Source organism: Cottoperca gobio, chromosome 10, assembly GCF_900634415.1.
Source record: "Cottoperca gobio chromosome 10, fCotGob3.1, whole genome shotgun sequence".
NCBI lineage: Eukaryota > Metazoa > Chordata > Actinopteri > Perciformes > Bovichtidae > Cottoperca > Cottoperca gobio.
In genome coordinates, this window is record NC_041364.1 from 10,380,807 (window position 1) to 10,401,408 (window position 20,602).

General features: G+C 38.7%; 2 protein-coding genes across 3 annotated transcripts; one reads left to right on the forward strand and one right to left on the reverse strand.

Annotated features, from left to right (window-relative positions):
• The first annotated feature begins 716 nt into the window (after window positions 1-716).
• Window positions 717-9,267, forward strand: LOC115014693 (pre-mRNA-processing factor 39). Of its 2 annotated transcripts, none has more exons than XM_029441726.1 (15): window positions 717-872; window positions 2,232-2,473; window positions 3,011-3,136; window positions 3,271-3,389; window positions 3,553-3,720; window positions 4,025-4,205; window positions 4,297-4,401; window positions 4,922-5,048; window positions 5,421-5,581; window positions 5,731-5,857; window positions 6,087-6,358; window positions 6,930-7,108; window positions 7,215-7,289; window positions 8,076-8,247; window positions 8,718-9,267. In XM_029441726.1, the coding sequence occupies exons 1-15, from the start codon at window positions 785-787 to the stop codon at window positions 8,784-8,786; spliced, it is 2,211 nt and encodes a 736-aa protein (XP_029297586.1). In that variant the 5' UTR covers window positions 717-784; the 3' UTR covers window positions 8,787-9,267. The 2 variants fall into 2 exon arrangements, with proteins under 2 accessions (XP_029297586.1, XP_029297587.1); XM_029441727.1 differs by lacking the exon at window positions 717-872 and adding an exon at window positions 1,190-1,397.
• Window positions 9,268-9,630: 363 nt separating this feature from the next.
• ubxn1 (UBX domain protein 1) lies at window positions 9,631-15,000 on the reverse strand. Its single transcript, XM_029441728.1, has 10 exons — window positions 14,931-15,000; window positions 14,288-14,352; window positions 13,684-13,737; window positions 13,290-13,417; window positions 12,587-12,677; window positions 12,163-12,354; window positions 11,904-11,955; window positions 11,669-11,791; window positions 11,279-11,462; window positions 9,631-10,741 (listed from the first exon to the last, which is right to left on the reverse strand). Exons 2-10 carry the CDS (start codon window positions 14,344-14,346, stop codon window positions 10,701-10,703), a joined length of 924 nt encoding a protein of 307 aa, XP_029297588.1. The 5' UTR covers window positions 14,347-14,352; window positions 14,931-15,000; the 3' UTR covers window positions 9,631-10,700.
• Window positions 15,001-20,602: the final 5,602 nt, after the last annotated feature.

A 20,602-nucleotide genomic window follows, 5' to 3' on the forward strand; every position in this document is an offset into this window, starting at 1 on the left:
ACAACAAACGTAATCTTTTTTTAAAGATAAGTGTATACATTCATATAAAATAAACATGAAAAATTTACATTTTTGTAGGTAGTAATACTTGCAAAAAAGATAAGTTTGACTAACTGGTAAGAAACTATTTGTGTTACTGTAATATGTGAAATTAAAATAATTTAAAATGAACAAAGTGCTTTTATTTAAATAAATATTTCCAGAATGATTTGGGTAAATAAAAAAAGGTAAATATTTTATAGGCCTAAATAATGAGTACATACAGTTTGTATATTTTAAGAAAATGTTTTTATGGCAGTTAACAGAGCATCACTTTGTTTCATGCTCTCATATCTAGTTGTTCTGGAAACAATTAATTGAATGGTATCAAAACCAATGACATTATTGGTGTCTTGGACTGAAATTAGACCTAATGGTCAATGTTTTACTAAATTTAAAATAGTTTTTTCTTAAGGCAACATTTATAAAGACCCCACCCATCTCCATGTGCGACTATAATGAAACTCAACTGTTAATTCCTTGAAATGAATGAAAACTAAATGTGCCAAAGAAATCTGTTATTAGAAAATGATCTGACCCATGGAATGTATTTATAACAAACCATCGCTTAGTCAATCTTTTTTGTTTTATGTTTTTATTATTTTAATTTTTGATTTGTCTGAGTACATGTTTTGTCCGTTCAGTCTAGATTAGGAAAAGTAAAATAGTATTGATTGTCTCACTGTTTGTAAATTCATCCTGTGAATAAAACAAAAAGTCTTAATCAGTGTGTTGTCGCGAGGGAATGACGTCACCGAGACGTTGTTTCCCCATCATGGCGGCGGAAGGCTGTGAGGAGATGAGCGGCAACGGGGAGCTCGAGGAGTCTTCAGGTAGTTTGATTAACATTAATGAAAATACAATACACCGTTTTGTCGTTTCACGGATATTAATGGGCTTTTGTTTCACCTGCAAGTATTTTGAATAAAGGCTCCAATCGGACCAGTTTTAAGGACAACAAGCTTGACGAGCTAGGCTAGGCTAACGGGATTTCAAGTACACACACCACGAAACTGCAGCACAGTGTTGTGTTCACTAACTTTAACTCACTTCCCGTCACCTTCCCCTGTTTAACAAAGTATTGTGCGGCTGCTTATCAATTATTAGTTGAATTATGTCCACAACAACAACTCAGAGTTACCGGAGTCAGCTGTAGTGGAGATGAAACCCGTAACGTTAACCTCGTTCAAATGAATGAAACACACCTCTGCAGCTTTAACCAGGAGGTGTTTTAAAAATAAAAGCCTCAAATTATCTCTTATTTTTTGTTTTCTTGGTTGTTTTTTTCCCAAGCTGCTTGCAGTAGTTTAGCTTCATAACTGGTTGGACTGGTCAAGTATGGAGCTAGGACAGTGACGGTAAACTTTGGTATTGAAAATAAAACGTGGCATTGAAAACAAGACTTGGACTAAAATGAGGAACACATGGCATTGAAACACATTTGAGAAAGTTGTACTGAAAAAACTTCATTTGAAAAACAAAGCTCAGGCATTACATTTATTTTTATCAATCTGATATTTTTTCAATGACAATCTTCTCATTTTTTAAAATTCATGTCTTGTTTTCAATGCCAAAGTTAACTGACAATGTGCTAGCTCTATACTCAATGTAATGTTTAAATATTACGCTTTTATAAAATAAGTTGCATTACTAATCTTCTATCTACTTAAAGTTTATATGATTGACTTACTTCTAGCTTGTTATTATAATGATTGAAGCATGTGCATGTGGGGTTTTTACACCTGTTGGCCCTTCTTTATTAAGAAACTGTCCAGGGAGCAGTGAGAGGTTCATTTATTACATCGCATTACATTCGTGAATGCTTTTTTCCTATAGATTCCTATATGCATTTTTCGAGGTAGTTTAATTTACCTTAAATCTCCATTAAACAAACAATCTATATGTCATCAGAAGTATATAGTCTGTGTTTATGTTGCCACCACACCTCTTGATAATAAGCAAGAAATGGGTAGAAGTGTAGCAAGGTTTAAGATGTTTCATGTGCAGTGAGAGTTCAACATCACAGCAAACTAACTTAGTTTGCTAATAGCTGTAGTTGTTGAAATGGTTGAGGGTTGTTTATAAAATGGCTGGCTGTGATATTGTTGGGTTTTTGTTTGGCCTTACCTGTATAATGGCCTTAAATTATGTAAATGTAGATTGTCTGACTTATTGATATACCTTCTCTTCAGCTATGGAGGCTTCTGAGGTTCCTGCATCGCCTCCGACGGAGATGGCGGAAGAGAATGGCAGTCCCTCCGTGGCCCCTGAAGTCTCCGTCGGGCCCGACCCTGCCACCTTCTCTATGCCCCCAGCCATAGAAGACGAGGAGGGAGAACTGCCCGCGGACTTTGAGCGCCTGTGGAAGGCTGCCCACGACAATCCTCAAGACTTCACCACCTGGACTGACCTGCTGCAGTACTGCGAGCAAGAGGTGTGTGTTTGTTGTTGTGAGCAGAGAGACAGAGGAGAACCTGCGGGGTTCAGATAAAAAAATGTATGTAAATGATATTGTCCTTCAGTAATGACCAATGAAGCAGAAGGCTGGTGAGAATTTTATATTTTATAAAAAATAATATTAAGTGTAGTATTTAAAATAATGGATTTTTGGAAATGCAGTCAATGTTTTTCCTGTACAATATTGAAATTAGTTTTTATATGAAGTAAGATCAAAGCCTTTTCTTCTTTTGTCTCTTTTTCTTGTTTTCATTTATTTTTTCTCCTTTTGCTTTATTATATGTCTGTATATGTTTTACTGTTTATTTATTTAGGTTGCGGTTATGTGTTTGTGTTTATCAGGATGCATCGGTTTGATTTTGGTGTTATATTTTGTTTCTTTTTTTGTCCCTCAGCAATGATGTGTTTTAATTATTGACCTCTAGTGTCCCCATGAGGCCACAAAACCTGTTTCTCCTTGAGGCTTGTTGAAGCCTCACGTGACATTTGAACTGAATGTTTCTCATCTGTTCAGAGTCACATCACAGCGTCACGCAGAGCACTAGAGGCTTTCCTCTCTCGCTACCCGCTCTGCTACGGCTACTGGAAGAAATTTGCTGACCTGGAGCGCCGCGCTGGAAACAACAACAAAGCAGAGGAGGTAAAACGGGAGATCATTTAGAACTCTGTGTTTCCTCTTCCCAACACCATTATGAATAATTGTAAGTGTATTTAGAAATTGTTTTTCACTGGTTCTTATGAACTAATGTTCATGGTTGTTGTGTGCTGTGTCAGGTGTGTATTCAAGGCCTCCAGGTTATCCCTCTGAGTGTAGATCTGTGGATCCACTACATCAATCTGCTGCTGGGAACACTGGACATGAACCTGCCTGAGTCGCCAGAACGGATTCGCAGGTACTCTCATTTAAGACTCTTCGTTGTTTTATGCTGTTTGGCGTGCACTGCACAGATATAAACGTAAGAAATTGAAGAAAAAGAAAAAAAATCAGGGTTAGGGTCAGGAAAAAGCTGCTTTTTGTAAAAGCTGTTTTAATTGTTTCCCCTTCTCAACCCTCAGTGTGTTCGAGGATGGGGTTGTGGCAGCAGGTCTGGACTTCCACTCAGACCGGCTTTGGGATCTTTATGTGGAGTGGGAGAAGGAGCAGGGGAACATGAAGAACGCAGCAGCTGTCCTGGACAGAGTCCTCAAAGTCCCCACCCAGCTCTACAACACCCACTACGACAAGTAAGACCACACACACACACACACACACACACACACACACACACACACACACACACACACACACACAGCGTGTGCCCATTTAAGTAGTTTGAAAGTAAATTAGAAGACAAACATTGATGTAAATGAATTATTGTCATTACCATGTTCACTAATGATAAATGTTCAGTTTTTTTGATAATGAATATTTTCAGTCTATTATTAAACTTGTTTTGAATATTTTCCTTTTACTTGGACACCTCCTTCTTTTCTTCTTCCATTAATCTTATCTTGCGTCCTGCTCCGTCTTCCCCTCCCGCCCTGTCAGGTTCAAGGAACACCTGAACGGCCACGAGCCCAAAGACGTGCTTTCCCCAGAGGAGTACGAGGAGCTGAGGACGTTGTGTCGTCAGAGTCAGAAGGCAGAGCGTGCGGAGCAGGCCCAGGAGGAGGAGGAGGAGAGGCCGCCGGGCGAGGAAGAGCCCGCCACACCCGAGGGCACAGACTCAGTGAGTAACGTGTGACTGCCTCATACTTGTTTTTTAAGTTTTGAACATGTATACATAAGTTAAAAGAAACATTTATGCTCTCTGTGCTTAGGAGGAACTGATGCAGAAGGTTAGGGAACAGGTTCTGGTTCGCAGGGACAAAGTGTACCAGGACAACGAGGGAGAAGTCCGCAAGAGATGGCACTTTGAAGACGCTGTGAGTTTTCGTTTACTCTCTTTCTTCCACTCTCCTACTTTATTATTTCGCTCATATTCTTGTGCTTTTCCTCACTCAGTCAATCATTTACTGTCTCTGTTTTTTGAATACCTGTAGAAAAACTACTTTATGGATACCTTACTCTGAGGAGCAACAACACTCAAATGTTAAATACTGTGCAATAAATGCTAAACAAACATTTTTACTATCTTTACTGCCGAAATTCAAAAAATATAATTGTCAAAATAATTATTTAGAATAGAAACTTTCTGAACAAACAATAAGTAAGTTATGTCAGCTTGACCGAAACTCAAGTTATCAATAAATCTTTTTGCTCTCTTCCAAAAATAAAGTTAATGTTTCTATTTAAATTGTACACGCAGTACTATTTATTTAATGTTTTTTTACTATTTACATTTAAAATTAGATTTTTGTTTTCTGTTGAATATTCAGTTGTCTCTTTATTTATATTTATTATTCTTTTTACACATTTTCTGATTTCTTTTTCTCTGGCCTGCAGATCAAACGTCCTTACTTCCACGTCAAGCCACTCGATCGCCTCCAGCTGCGGGCCTGGCACACATACCTGGACTGGGAGATCGCTCAGCTGAACAAGGACACCAGAGACCCCCAAGACCCCCAACAAGGTGACCACATAACGAACATACTGTCACCTGTATCTACAGTCTCAGCAGTTCTACACATTTATGTTAAAGGGACAGTTCACCCCAATATCAAAAATACATAGTAGTTGCCGAGTGTTGGAGATATCGTCCATAGCGACGTCTGCCTTTTCTTAAATATAATGGAAGTCGGTGGCATCAGTAGATGCTCGCTTGCTGCTGCGCGGTGATGGTGTTGGCAGGGGGGAGTTTGGTAGAAAGATGAGTTCCTACATGAAACTGCTCACAATAGGGTCTGTGGGTTATCTCCAGGAACAATTTGTTTTATATCGAGGTGAACTGTCCCTTTTAACATTTGAAAGCTACCACAGTTTTGACACCATTGTCTCCTTCTAGATCCAGACCCAGACCAGGCAGCCACAGAGGGGTCAGAGGTCCCAGCCAAGCCTCAGGAAGAATCAGTGGAAGTTGCGGTTTCCAACGACGACCACAAGGTTCGCATCCTCTTTGAGCGTTGTTTGATCGCCTGCGCTCTGTATGAGGAGTTCTGGATCAGGGTAAGGAAGTGTGTTTTTGTGTCTGACCCGTATTTAGGGAAAGAATACAAATATGTGTGTGTCCTTGTGAGCCTAAAGACTAGATTAAAATGAGACGTTAATGTGGACATATGATCTCTGTGTAACGTGTTCTTGTATGTGTCGTTCAGTACAATCAGTACCTGGAGATGCAGAGTGTGGACGAGGCGCGTGTTGTTTTCAAACGAGCCTGTTTGGTCCACCTGGCGTACAAACCCAACATCCACATGCAGTGGGCCACCTTCGAGGAGAGGCACGGTACGACAAAACATGAAAACACGCCAACACTGTACAAACCAGTGTTGATTTCGATTAACTATAGTAACTAGTTGCTAAGTTGATAAGATAACTTACTGGTGTCTTACAGCATGTTAATGTACGTCTTTGTTACTATACGTCCCTCTTTTCAGAATGTATACATCTATTGAAAACTGTATATGATGCATATTGTTTATAAAAATAAAAGCTCCCAAATCTTCTCCATCAGGTGACTTAACGGAGGCCCGGCGAGTGCTGGAGGCCCTGGAGAAAACACTACCAGGGTTGGCGGTGGTCCGCCTTCGCAGGGCGGCTTTAGAGAGGCGAGCGGGCCACCTGGACCAATCAGAGGCTTTGCTGCGGGAGGCGGTGGACGAATCCAAAGAGAAGCCCACGTTACACGCCTTTTATTCTATCAAGCTTGCTCGTCTGCTTCTGAAGCTGGGCAGGAACCCCAACAGAGCCCGCAGAGTTTTACAGGAGGCGCTGGAGATTAGTCCGGTGAGATAAATGTTATAATGTATAAATGTTTTAGCCAGTAACACCATCACAGGCCTTTAATCGATCTCCTCTTCCTCCCTTTATCCTAAACAAAGTCGGTGTTCTGCTTTAAAAATCTTGCTCCATTTTCTATCACACAGTTTGCGTAGCAGTTGCTGGAATTTCTTACTTTGTTTGAAGAATTTCGACAGTTTGAGATGATACAAAAAGCTTTCTGTTGCAGGAGGCTTTGATGGTTTGAGTGAATGTTTTTAATAGTCCGACTGAGTGATAATGTCTCTAACTGAAAAATGCCACTTTCAATACTGGTAGAGTTTGATTGTTTATTGGATGTAATGTTTTCATGCAATAATACTGAGAAAATGCCAAATATATCTGATTCCAGCATCTCGAATACAATGATTTGATGCTTGTCTTTGTCCTGTATCATTACATTGGTTGTTTTTTTAACTTTTGATCGAACAAACCAACATATTTGAAGACGTCATATTTGGCTCTGTGAAGTTGTGATGGGAAACTTTCAAAATGAATCATACAAATAATCTTGCCTCTGTCTTCCTCTCTCCCTCAGGATAACGATAAGCTGCACCTGAACCTGTTGGAGCTGGAGGTGTCGGGGGACCCCTCATCTGAGGCTGTGCGGGAGTGTGTGACGCGAGCACTGGCGGCTCCCCTCGCCCCACACACCAAGATCCTCTTCTCGCAGAGAGGCCTGCAGTTTGCAGAGGACTACAGCAACTCCATCCAGAGGTCAGAGTTCAACACAAGTCTTCAGTAAACCCTGACGGTACCGAACAAAGCCTTCGTGGTCTCTTCCCCTGAATGTTTTTCTTTGTTGTCTGTGTGTCCTCTGCAGTGTGCTGTCTGTCTATGAGGAGCACCAGAAGCTGCTGACGGAGCTCGGAGGAACAAAGAGAGAAGCCGAGAACGGGTACATTGATCAAGTTCAAAACATTTCTCTGGGAGTTGCGGCCGGCAGTGTTTAACATAAAATAGTGTATAGTTTGAGTCATAAATAGTATTTTGTTTCAGGTTAGACTGGTTTCATGTTAGACTGGTTTCATGTTAGACTGGTTTCAGGTTAGACTGGTTTCAGGTTAGACTGGTTTCAGGTTAGACTGGACTGGTTTCAGGTTAGACTGGTTTCATGTTAGACTGGTTTCATGTTAGACTGGACTGGTTTCATGTTAGACTGGTTTCAGGTTAGACTGGTTTCATGTTAGACTGGACTGGTTTCAGGTTAGACTGGTTTCATGTTAGACTGGTTTCAGGTTAGACTGGTTTCAGGTTAGCGAGTTGTAGCGAGTCCTTTTCAAAGTCTTAATTGACACTTTGTGTGTTTCTTTTAACCAAGTCATTTAAATGTTAGCAACTTTTGAAAAATGTGACAGCTTCAACATGTATAAGAATTAAGTTAACTTTACCTTTTTAATATTGACTATTAAACATTGTGCTTCTATTTTAAAGAGCAATTCTTTCTTTGCTTTTTTTTGTCTATTATTGAGCCCTATAATATCTTTTCTTAAAACAAGCTAAATTAAATCTGCCAGCATCTACCTTTTACTTTTTCCTGTTATTGATATTCTGCCTTATTAATGATTTTATCTCACCGAATTTGGAGAATCATTTTAAGACTAATAAGATTTGAAGTCTGCATATGATTGATGTTTCGCATAGAGATCATTTGTAAAAATGATTTTATTTAAAAAAAATGTAGGGAGGAGGAAATGGAGAAGCTGAGCAAAAGTGACGACGGCTCTGCTGTTGCCGTTTCTTCAGAAGTCCCACCTACCATGCCTCATGTCCCCATCACCACACCCCCTCCTCCTGTGATGGGCGCTGACGCAAGCTCACAGGCCGGCTACGGGGGATACAGCAGCTGGTACCAGGTAGGATTGAGATTGTTGCCACGTCCCAATGTGCCTCAGATGGTTTAGGGTTGACCCACAGTGCTTGAGGGCTCTCTCACGCAGACATTTTGAGCCTTTTATGCACTTTGTTAGTCCGTTAGTTATTTCGAGCCCTCGCAGCCTCTACAAAGCATTTCCCAGGTGACGTAAGCGAAGTCTCTGAGGCGGTGGGATCTGATACACAGACGGCAACATTTTAAAAATAGAAGAGCTATTTTGGAAAATCTGTAAATGAACAAATATGGCTTGAATTAACTAAAAATCGTTTTACAAAGTAGGGATTTTATATAAATATACACATTATATTATGCGTGGTTAACTGGAAGTAAACACTCTGTAGTAGTCTTAATTTACGACTTTTTCTCTGCTTATTCCGTTAGTTTCAGTTTAATAATAACCCTGGTTCTGTACCTGATTTCTGTTTGTGTGATTTTTTCCCCCCCCCCCAGCAACCGCAGTACGGCAGCTACGGCTACCAGAACTGGAATTACAACCAAGGCTACTATCCTCCCAGCTAAAGGGGACGACAGTGACACCAAAAAGCCACAGGAAATGGTTGGACCCAGGATGACTCTTCAGTTGAACAACAAACTGAACCACCCAGTCCTGTCGGTCCACCTGCTTAAAAATGGTCCTTGCATCCTTTCCTCCAAGTCCGTCCTCTGAGCTGCCTCACTGTCCTGGATTTGTTTGAGGGCTGGAGTTGAGCTCTTTTAGCATGTCGTGTCATTTCAGTGTTGATTCTGAGGGGCGGGTGGAAAGATGATGAAAGGAAACGAGTGATGTTCCCATTCTCAGTACATCAGTGTCTCTCAATTTTAATCAGAACTATTTTTGTATTTGTTTGCAAACCCAACCTCATCGCTCCGGTTTTAAAGTCATCCAGTTTATCCAACTTGACAGGTGATGTATGATTGACATTTTGTACCATTCCAGAGTAGGCTATTTGTTGTTTTTTCTAATGTATATAAAGGTGTTTTATAGTGTGTCACAACAGAACCGCTTGTGTCGTGTCTCTGTTGGGCCTGTATCTACAGCAGCGAGTTCTAAAACGTTGGTTAGGAGTTTTCTGTGCATTGCCTCCAGTGATCCAGTCAGTTTGATAGTCACATAGCCAGCAGGTTTCAGAAGCTGTAATCTTCACCTCAATAGTCCGAAAACAAAGGTCGAAACAGGCTACCGGTTCACTTTCATATTAAATCTCTTGAAAGCCCATTAAAGTCACATAAGTGGGGCAAACACTCAAATCTTTCTACAGCTTGTACGGTAAATGCTGGTTAGGCTTTTTTCCCTATTCCAATTTTATATGGTTCAATAAAATGTGTGAAGCTAACCATGTCACATAACTTCAGGAGAATTCAGTTATGATGAGAATTCAGTTTAATATGTTAGCGGCAAAACATCAAAACCTTGTTAAATGTGTACAATCTGTTGTGATTACATCTGTTAAAGATGCAATCTGTTGTCATCAAATCACATGAAAAGACAAGAACAATGTGTTAATACATCTCAGTAGTTTCTAACTTCCCTACTCTGTGGCACATTTGATGCTACTTAAATCTAAAAAGTATAGTTTCACTTTTGTTAAAAGGCAAAAATAATTTCCTTTAGGCTTTGTAGTTTTTAGCAAACATTACTCAAATAATGCATTTGGGGACCGTTTTAAGCCACAGATTTGTTGCTCTTCAGTTTTTACAGCATCATGTTCACGGTAATGAAGGAACATGTCACCCAGTGCGGCTCAATTCATAGTTTTGGGTCTTTTCATGGTATTTTTTTGACAAACACTTTTATAGATAACATACAATTATTAGAAAATCCAGTCCACTATCATAATTCTCCGAGTCAGCTTTATTTTAAGTAGATTCTTAGTGATTATGCAGACATAACTGTCAATATATTTTAACTTATAAAAAAAAAAAAAAAAAAACTGGCAAAGTACAATGTGACAAAATTAGGAAGATCGTGGGGATTCAATTTAAGGCCCTTTCAGAAGCGATCGGGTAGGTCGTGTGTGGTACTTTGCTTTGTAAGGATCAGGTTAAAATTTAACAATTATGTATCATTTTTATAAATGAGGCAGTATCCATCAGAAGCCAGCTATCTTCACTTTGTTCTTGAATAGGTAAAAATCCATCTCACTGCACACGAACCAATCAATATCAAGTGCAATCTATCAGCCCAGAATGGCAAAGGGCATCATTCAGTGACTTAAAGCCAAACTGTTTTAAACTGTAAACTTCTTAAAAAGTAGTTACGCACAATGTAAAACTGCTTCGAGCTACGTCTCTGCTTTAGTTCAGTTAGCTGGCTTATTGAGTGATACTAAAAAAAGGTGGAGGCTCTGTTCCCGGTTCAATCTGTTTCTAGTGTCTCCTGTGTTGCTGTAGTGGAAGTGGTGAGGTAGGCTCACAGAGCAGATCCTCCTGATATCACTTCTTGATAACGACCAGCACAGCTGAAGGCACCAAACCTAAAAAGACAGAATGGAAAGTCACAAAAAACAAAAGGTCAGATATGGTCTGTAAGTGTGAGAGAGCACAGTGATGATCTGCTGAATGGACAGTTTCAGGTCCGTGCAGAAGTTAAACCGTCTATTCATTCTGTTTAAACCTGGTATTTCTGCACAGTTGGACATAAAGATTAGTCTACACTAATATATTTAGTAGAATTAGATTCCAGTGGTGGCTGCGTAGGATTGTTTCTGACTCGTGATCCAAACATTTACAATAACTCCAGTGTGTAAAGTCAAAATGTATTGAAAAAAGATGGCTGTAATAATTTCCAAAATGTTTCTTATGTCACAAAATATTCTGTTACAATCCATAGGGTTAGGGTTAGTAAAAAAACATTCTTTATGGCGATGACTGTCATAAAACTTGACTACAGACATTAAAAAGCTTCATTCGAAAACTTTAATAGAAGCGTTTAATGTAAAATAAAATAAAAAATGAAGTCCCTAAGAGTAAATGTGTTCTATAGTCAACCGTAGTTCCAGCCCAGTGCTCACCCAGTTCTTTGAGGGGCTTCTCCATGTCCAGTTCGGTGTAGACGTTACGGGGGTAGGGTGACAGCAGCGTGAAGTCCTGACCCTCGGGTGTGTTGCCATTCACCTGCACGTAGACGCGCACTGCCGCCAGCGGCTCCTGGGCCTTGAAGACTGCCGTGATGGTCGATCCGTCCAGCAGGCGCACCTTTACCGTGAGGAAGCGGAAGAGCACGGGAGGAGGGGAAAAGTAGGCAGAGGATGAGTGGTCATTTGTTTGTGCCATGGTTTACATTTGACCATTTCTGTTGTGAAATGGACGGATATAAATCTGTTCTAGTTGAGGTCTATTCATGTGTGCGCTGTGCTTCAGTGGTGTGAAGAGCAGCGTACGAGTGTAACTGAAGCCTGTACCTGTATCCTGGACTCATCATACTCCTTCTTAGTGGGTGGAGGGCCGTGACTGGTGGGTGACGAGGGGCTGGGCAGGGCAGGTTGGGACGATGCCGCCGTGCTCGGGGGTACACCGCCTCCGAACTAAACGGTAAAAAAAGTTTTTGGTTCCAACATAAGTGGTAATAAAAGAATATATGAACTGAACAAGAAAAAACTAGAACTGAAAGAAGAGATGAATAATGATGGCGTTTACCTTTTGTGCTCGCTCCTCTCGGTCTCGTGCGATCTTATCTTTAACCCTTTGCCTGACAGGAATAAAGACAAGCATCACAATGACGATTGACAATTTGCCTTTTTTGTAAATGTTTTTAGGGGAAGGAAAAAGGTAGAGTGGGAACATCTTTGAATGTTTAAGTACTTATATTTTTCATTCTGGTCCACGAAAAGTGCCGTTACCATTACCCAGTGCAAATAGATATAATAATTATACTGCGTTATAATGAATACCTTACCTTGCCATTTTGTCCTCCATCTTCTCTTTCCTGCGCTGATCACTAAGTTTTTTCATATCATCATCCTGCAGCTTTTGGCGAATATGCTGCAGCTCTTGGCCCTGTCTCCTCCGCTGCTTCTCCCGCTCCAACTCTTCTGCACGCTCTCGCTCTCGTCTCTCCGCCTGCTTCACCCGCATCAGCTCTTCTAGCCTGAAAAAAAAGAGACACAAACACATTTGAAGATGTTCCATCTCTTTAACAAGACGATGAATCAATGGACAGACAATTAAGTATTTTTCAAATGATGTCTGGCTACTAACCTAAAGGTCACATAGTATATGTTCAGTGGTATATAAGTGTAGTGAAGTAACCTTTATGTAAGGAGAATAAGCTGCTGTGAGTTGGACATACAATACTGTGTGGATAGTGTGTGTACTCTTACCTTCTAACTTGATCAAGTTTCTCATCCTCTGACAATGGCTCCCTTGCGCTCTCGTCATCAACATCGTAGCTGCCGTCTCCACCTGCTGTCCCTGAATCAAAAAATGTAAAATAAAATACACATGAGAAAGACATATGTAGTGTGGTATTGAAATGTCTTACTGTCACAATTCAAAGCAAAACGTCCACAGGCTGATGTAACAGGCCTACCTTACACCACAAACCTCTCAGTGTGGACAGAAAACCTCCACAACAGAACTAACAGAGTATATAACAAAGTGAACCGACCACTTCATACTCCTTGTTGAAGGGGATGACAGTGAGAGGAAAAGAAATGTATTAAAGCTAATTTAGAGTTTAGATCTCTTAAAGATGGAGAATACATGCTATGGAACAAGTGACTATGGGCCATATGGATAAAACTATGTCACATTATATGCGACTCAGATTGTTCATTAACTGTAAAGTTTTGCCTTTAATCCTTTTATTTAGTTATTTTTAGTATTATTATTAGTTTTTGAATGATATATAAAGCCATAACTTCTAATCAGACAGAGTTCTTGTAAGTATGCAGAATGTATAACATATATAACATATAACCTGTTGTTTTACATTTTCTAGAAGAATCATATAGAATGGATAAATAACCAGATATGAATGTCTGTTTTCGTCTAATCGTGTGATCGTGCTTCCATTGCCCTAACCTTCAGCGGTGTCTGCTAGTGACGGCTGATCTGTGGTGGACTGGCTGCCTGCTTCTCCTCCCATGACATTCCCCACAGGCGGCACATAGGGCTCATCAATGTCTGGGTCGTTCTCGTGTTCCATTAACCTGAGGAAAGCACATCACACAGGAAAGATGAAGGTACTTTGTTGACTAGGAGAATCCAACATATGATTGGGAATCAGTAGCACAAGTAGGTTTTACGAGACAGAGACATAAGGAGGGCCGTGTCCATCCAGTCAAATCAACACTAATATATTCAGATCCTTGTGTGTGTGTGTGTGTGTGTGTGTGTGTGTGTGTGTGTGTGTGTGTGTGGTGTGTGTGTGTGTGTGTGTGTGTATGTGTGTGTGTGTGTGTGGGTCAATACTCACCAATCCATGGCTTGTTCTATTCCCTGGTTACCTGTGTTGGCCACCGCTTTTTCCCTGAGAACACAAGACACAAGACACTGAAGTTCACTCTAATGTAACTTATCTGATTGTAATAACACAACTAATTTAAATAGTAGATGAGCCATTTAAAAAATACTTTGGCAAATACTCATTTATTATGCTTTCAATCTTACAGTCAATCAAAATACGATACTCGTTTCCCAAGCGATTGTCAAAGGTTGTAGATCCTTTGGTTTCTATCCAGCCCTTTTTATCTTCCCATCACCTCAGGGATTCTGCTGTTTTCATCAACAGATATTTCTGTGAATTTAGTTTCTTTACCTTCTATGTGCCTCCCCAGTAGCCAATAATGATCTTTTTAACTGCAACACAGAGCTCCCCATAGACCATATTATTCCAGGTTGTCATTTTAACTTTTAGGGAGTACTTAAGAAATGTGAGGGGTTTTTTTTCTTCTATTTTTCAATTCCCCACACTTCACATGCATGAAACTTAACTGGATTTACTTTCACTTCTTTGAAAGTAGTCTCAAATCTAAGAACTAGTTAAGCAGGATGTGTTTTGCGATTTGGTTTTTACTCACGCTCTGTTTCTGTCAAAGCCCATCTCCAGCAGGCTCTCTAGTGTTGTTAGCTCTGCCATTTTGACCTGAAATAGATTGTATACATAACCAGAGTCATCAACTTTCATTTGAACCTATTGTTGTTACAATGCTGCTATATGCGGATAATGAACAGAGAGTCACACAAATGAGCCCATCCCGTTTCTCCTGAACATAAATTATTATTTGAAGTCGATACCTAGCTCATGGCTTTCTGTGTGAAGGAGCTAACTTACACTAACGTTACCATTGTAACGTTAGTCAGAATATAAGACTATGGGAACAAATATTAAAAATGTCCTTGACAAAATACACGTTTACCCCTGCTAGCTAGTTGTAGGTATTTCCTATCATAACTTCTTCCTATTTAATATCGAAACCATCGTTTTTGAGTGCTAAAATTAGCATGAATGTGGCTAACGTTTAAATTGCGAGAGCTAGCTGAGAAGCCTCGCTTGCTAGCTCGATTAAAAACGATCAGGAACTCTCATAAGCTCTCCATCACTTTAACTATTAATGTTTGTTTGTATTTTACATGTACATGCACACATATATATTATTGTATTTCTTACAGAGGTAATATCAGCTAATATATTCATTAAGACACCGTTAGTTAGCTACTCACACATCAGTCAACACCGCTTCAACAGTACGGGAACACACACAGGTCAAGCTGAACGGAAGGAGAATAGCAATTTTCTTTTCTTTGGGGCTATTTCAGAATCTTATTCTTATAATATTATTATAATCAGAGGAGTAGTGCTAAGATATTGGTCTTTAGTAATAACAAAAAAATAGCCTACTACAGTGGAAAAATACTACTGTTAAAAAAGTAAAAATCCTGCATTCAAAATTGAATTTAAGTGCAAAAGTATTACCAAAAAAGAAGTACCAAAAGCAAAAGTACTCATTACGCAGAATAATTACGCATTTCAGAATCAAATATATTATATTATTATTGTATTTTAGTTATTGATTATTGAATGTTGCAGCTCAGCTGATAAAGGTGGAGCTAATTTATGGAAATACTCTGGAAAAATACAATTAGGTTAACCTGCCTTTACCATTGTTTGAAAAAATTGCCACATTGCCTTTTGAAAGAAATATAAATTAGTCTGCTAATGTTTTCAGGGCTGATAGACAAGTGCAGCTAACTCGAGACATCATCAGAACAAACTGGTACCCTTTCGGTTCCTTCCTCACAAGCTGTGTATAGATGTGTTCAGTGTACTTTCTTTGCCGAGTAATATATATTTAAGCTATGAAAAAGGGTCAAAAGGTATAATCATGTCTCCACTCTTTACAAATTCATTATTATAAAGGTTACCCAAACATTGGTGAAAGCTACAGGAATGAACAACAATGAAGAGAAAAGACAAATGATGCATGAATGATTGTCTTTATCTGTAGCATCTTCTTCAAAGTCCAGTGCAGTTTTATCTTTTTCTACATGTGTTAAACAACAATTATGAGAAATGCAACCAGAATGTTAAAACAAAGCTGCGGGCTCAAATGCAACCACTGCTATGGCATTAGTGTTTTAATAGTTGTATCAGATTTGAAGCTTTACTCTAAATTATGTAAACAATGTAAAACGAGCTCAGCAAGTTCTTTGTTTACTGTTAAGAGAGAAAGAGAAAGGGAAACTATACCTTGACATCGTTCTGAGGTACACCGGCTTCCTGTTTTGTTTTTTTCTAAATTTATTTCAAAATAATACTGCTGGTTTACAAAACACTGAATTGTTTAGAGCCAAAATACATTTATAATCTGCGTTCTTTCCCCAGAGTCAAAACTAAACATGGAAAAGCAGAATTCTGTTTTTATGCACCATATAACTGGAAACTCCCAGAAAACTGCAGGTGCTGCAACTCTCAGGTCTTAAAAAAAAATGCTGAAAACGTTTCTGTTTGCTTCTGCCTTTTATTAAATAAAATAACTATCAATTTATGACACTGCACCTTTATGCTTTTTAAGCTATCTCTTGTCTCTTCAATGACTGTTTTTAAATGCATTTAAATGTATTTCTGTTGCACTTTGTCTTGATGCTTTTGATGTTTTATGTAAAGCGCTTTGAATTGCCTTGTTGCTGAAATGTTCTGTATAAATAAACTTGCATTGTCTTTTGCTATATATTTCATATATATATATATATAATTGAATTTTTCTGAGCTGACATGCTCTCTGTGTTAACTTGCATATGACAAATAAAACTTGAAACTTCTTGGGTGCATCCGCTGTGATTAATTGTTTATCCATTTAGTTATTCAATCAATTAGTTATAATTACGTCTGCCACACATGAGGTATATCTGTGTATAGCTTTTGGGAAAATGTGACAGCAGAGGCAGGAAGCAATGACGCAGTGCATGAAGAGGCCTCAGTGTGAGGAGGCTGATTGGAAGTGATTCAGGGCCAGATGGCGTCTCTTATTGGCCGCTCTGCATCTTGAATGATTTTGTCTGTGGGTGCTCAAACTGAATGCAATGTGTTGACTTTATGGAGAAGGTTGGGTCTGTTACATATTTACAGTGAGTTTAATGATTAATTATTTCTCTCCACCCCACACAGTCTTAAGCAGCCCTCATTCAGGTGTCTGCCATTACTCAGGGACAGACTTCTTCCTCCACCTGCTCACTTATATTTCTCCTCTTCTAAAAGCTCAACCATTAACTGTTTTTCTCTCCTATTAACCATGTATCTTATTGGCTTGCTTTTCCTCACACTCTCATTTGATATTGTTTTTTCTGTTTTCCACTTTTCTGACTTTTTTCTCAGAATGAATGACTGAAATGAGCCTCATTTGCAGTATTTACTTGGTGAGTATGAACTCTTTGTGTACATTTGAATGTGACTGTTTCATTATATATCAGTCATTTAACATTTCATTTATGGGGCATCTTTAGGACAGTTCTATTGTGCGTTTACAACAATATAATGACGTAATTTGTATTAGATATTAACTGTGCATCCACTCTGCAAAAAACATGTGCAACATTTCACTGGAAGTGAATTCATTTCTTTCTTTGATCAGTAAATGTCAATCACAGATCATCCTTAGAGCAATATTTCCATCTTGATTTGAAGTGAACTAAATGGCTATAAAGACAGGTCCAAAATGGTCATTGAGGGAATTTTATGAATGAAAACTGAATGAATCCAAATGTTTCCTGATTTAATCATTAGCTGCAAGGCTAGATACATGCTTTCATTCTTAAAAACATTTCATATGTATAACAGAGTGGGTCTAATTGTTGTATCTCTCCACAGCACATAATAATTGTTTTCAAGGGGAATCTTAAAATTGACTGAAATATAATCTGTTCAGGGTATATTTAGTAATCTCTGTAGATTTGAACCGGAAGTTAACCTGACTCCTGTCTAAAGGGGAAGAGTGACGGTCTACTAGTGTGGAATCAACCCTGCATCAGAAAAGCCTTGCTTAAAAAATATGATACTTCTTCTCAAACTTGATTTCCTGTCACGGTACTGACCAGATCAGACTCTCTGTCCAGATTTCATCATCAACACATTCATTCCAATTTGAGTGCTAAGATTCACAATCCTGATACTCCACTTTCACAGTGTAATTATCTGGTAAAATATATAGCTGGGTGCCAAAGTCCAAGGCGAAAACAGGGGTGAAGGTCTCTTTAGTCTACCCTTAAATTGCTTTATGGCTCTGTTTTTCAAAGAAGGAGAGGGTTTAGGGTCAAAGCTCAGTCGGGATAAGTTAAGAGAGATTCTGGGAGGAGATGAGGTGTACTAAATGATGCACGCTCATGTTTATTACTCGTTTTCAAAGCCGTTTCAATGTCTGTGTGTAAAAGATTAATTTGAATGGTCTAAAGGCTAAAAGCTATTTGCCTGGATGGCACTGCCTCCTCACTCCTGTCTGACTTTCATTTCATTTCATTTCATTTCATTTCACTGAATGACCCTGATTTTAATGGTGTCATAAAGCTAACATGTTTCTTAGAAGCAGTAAAAACCAAGATCAGGAGATGTTAGATGATATTTTACTAACATTTTATTAGGTGTGGGCAGTATTATCACATGAGGGCTCAGTAAAATGATTTCATGTAGTCAGTGAGGCCCGACCAAAAGAGGGCAGCATTATTTCACGTGTGAAACCTTTATCACACATCGTTCAAATATGTAGTATTGTCAAATTCTTATCTTTGAACCATTATTAAAAATCTGGCATTTAAAGGGTATTGTAATAATAATCCTATGATTTTGGACCTGAACAATTTACACTCCACATAACACACGCACATCAAAGGCCAGAGGAGCATGTTGAATATTTTTTGGGGAGAAAACTGTTTACTGTTCACAAAAGCAGCATCAATTCTGATTTGAAAGTGCTCAACATCTAACAAACAATGAACATTTAAAACACATTTCAAAACACACATATACGTAAAATGGGGCTAAAACAGTTAGACAAAAACAATGCAATCAATTAATTACAGTTTTGTTTTCAACAGAACAGGACATTCCCTAACATAGGACCTTGAAAGAAAGAAAGAACGAAACGCACGTTTACAAAAGTAGGTCATGTGCATCAGAACAAGGTCAGTTAAAGATAAACATAACTATAGCATTTTCAGGGATACTTCGTTATAATACCACCTATTAGTTGGAACAACCCATCTCACTAGGTACAATGTAACACAAGTCCACCTTTGAATAAAAGTGTCGATTTTCAGTTGCAGAGTTGCAGTAATTCTTTCCATCATGTAAACCTGTTTAGTCTCTGCCACCACTAAGTTATGGTTGGTGGTGTAATGTGTATTTTAATTGTCAAATGAACATAATCACATAAAGGAAAACATTTCTTACAATCACAGCTCGAAATATTTCCACTCTGTGTAACCTCCATCTATTTATCTCACTGAAATAGATGTCTGCAGAAATCTGTACAACCCGTATTGTGGTGAAATGAATACCAGCACCATGTTCTCATGGTCCGTCAGCTGTGCTGTGTCTGTGGGTCTCACCAGCTGTAACAGCATCTCCATATGGAAAGACTCTGGCTTCCAGTGGAGCTGCTGTTATCTGTGGTGGGACACCTCTTGTCATCAAAACGCTGCTGGTACTCTCTGTAGCTACAGTTCACGCATCTGACTTTCAAAAGTCAAAATAGTTTGTGTACAGCAACACCTTCTTTTTGCTGTTTTTACATTATGTGCCATTTGTATGTTTATGTATGTGAAGGTTGCTCTTTACAATAAAATGAAGCTGATCCCTTAAATCCTGTATAACTGTCTTCCTGTTTCCTTATTGTGCTGCTTGTACAGATAAACATTTGACAATGAGACACACTTTATTATTATATAGTGTGTGCGTGTGTGTGTGTGTGTGTGTGTGTGTGTGTGTCTGTGTGTGTGTGTGTGTCTGTGTGTGTGTGTGTGTGTGAGAGAGAGAGAGAGAGAGAGAGAGAGAGAGAGAGAGAGAGAGAGAGAGAGAGAGAGAGAGAGAGAGAGCTTACGAGACACTAATTTACAAACAGGGGTAAGAGAAAGTAAAAACATGGTACTTATGTCAAAACATAGTATATCTGATGCAAAACATGAGAAATTAAACATACAAGGCATTATGGCACCTCAAAGGAAAGGAATAGAATAATCTGTTCAGTTTCATTTGTTGAGTGTGACATGAGGAGAGTATGTGTTGGTTGACATTTGAATGAATTAAACTGCTGTTATGACAGGTTAATTCAAGTGTTTTATTCTGCTGCTGGCTGCAAAACAAAAGAACAGACCTAAGCCTGAGGTACAAAATTCAAACAGAAACTGATAATGTTAATGTTAAAATACACATCACACAGTCTGACAAATATAAAATATTAACTAAACTAAAAGCAAAACAGAAATTATAAGTAGGTATAACTGTGTGCGCAAGTAGATATGGCTATTTAAACAACTATGAATATGAAACCAATGTTTCTTATTAAAGTAAAAAACACTGCACAATGTTTTACTGACATGAATGAATGACTCTTTTTAATGCTCCAAACTTTAAATCCCACAGTTTATCAGTATTGTCGATATTTGCCAAACTTCTCACATCAAAAGCGCCACAATGACACTCAACTCAACTCAACTGTATTTATTTATATAGCACCTTTCACACAAACATGCATCCCAAAGTGCTTCATAGGAAAATACCATTTGTTAAAAAAAAGCGAGAATAACCATTATTGAAGTTGAAAAACTAAGGCCATAACATTATTTCAAAATAAAAGACAGATTAACATTACTTCATATTATATTAATTTACTATATTGGATACT

What these genes read in the sequence shown, in the direction of transcription:
- ubxn1 (XM_029441728.1), bottom strand. Translation starts at nt 14,346, where the DNA reads ATGGCAGAGCTAACAACACTAGAGAGCCTGCTGGAGATGGGCTTTGAC. An exon ending in ATAGAACAAGCCATGGATTG is followed by an intron (nt 13,418 to 13,683) that starts GTGAGTATTGAC and finishes TGCTTTCCTCAG; the next exon opens with GTTAATGGAACACGAGAACG. An exon ending in ATGGAGGACAAAATGGCAAG is followed by an intron (nt 11,956 to 12,162) that starts GTAAGGTATTCA and finishes TATTCCTGTCAG; the next exon opens with GCAAAGGGTTAAAGATAAGA.
- LOC115014693 (XM_029441726.1), top strand. Translation starts at nt 785, where the DNA reads ATGACGTCACCGAGACGTTGTTTCCCCATCATGGCGGCGGAAGGCTGT. An exon ending in GATGGCACTTTGAAGACGCT is followed by an intron (nt 4,402 to 4,921) that starts GTGAGTTTTCGT and finishes TCTGGCCTGCAG; the next exon opens with ATCAAACGTCCTTACTTCCA. An exon ending in ATGAGGAGTTCTGGATCAGG is followed by an intron (nt 5,582 to 5,730) that starts GTAAGGAAGTGT and finishes TGTGTCGTTCAG; the next exon opens with TACAATCAGTACCTGGAGAT.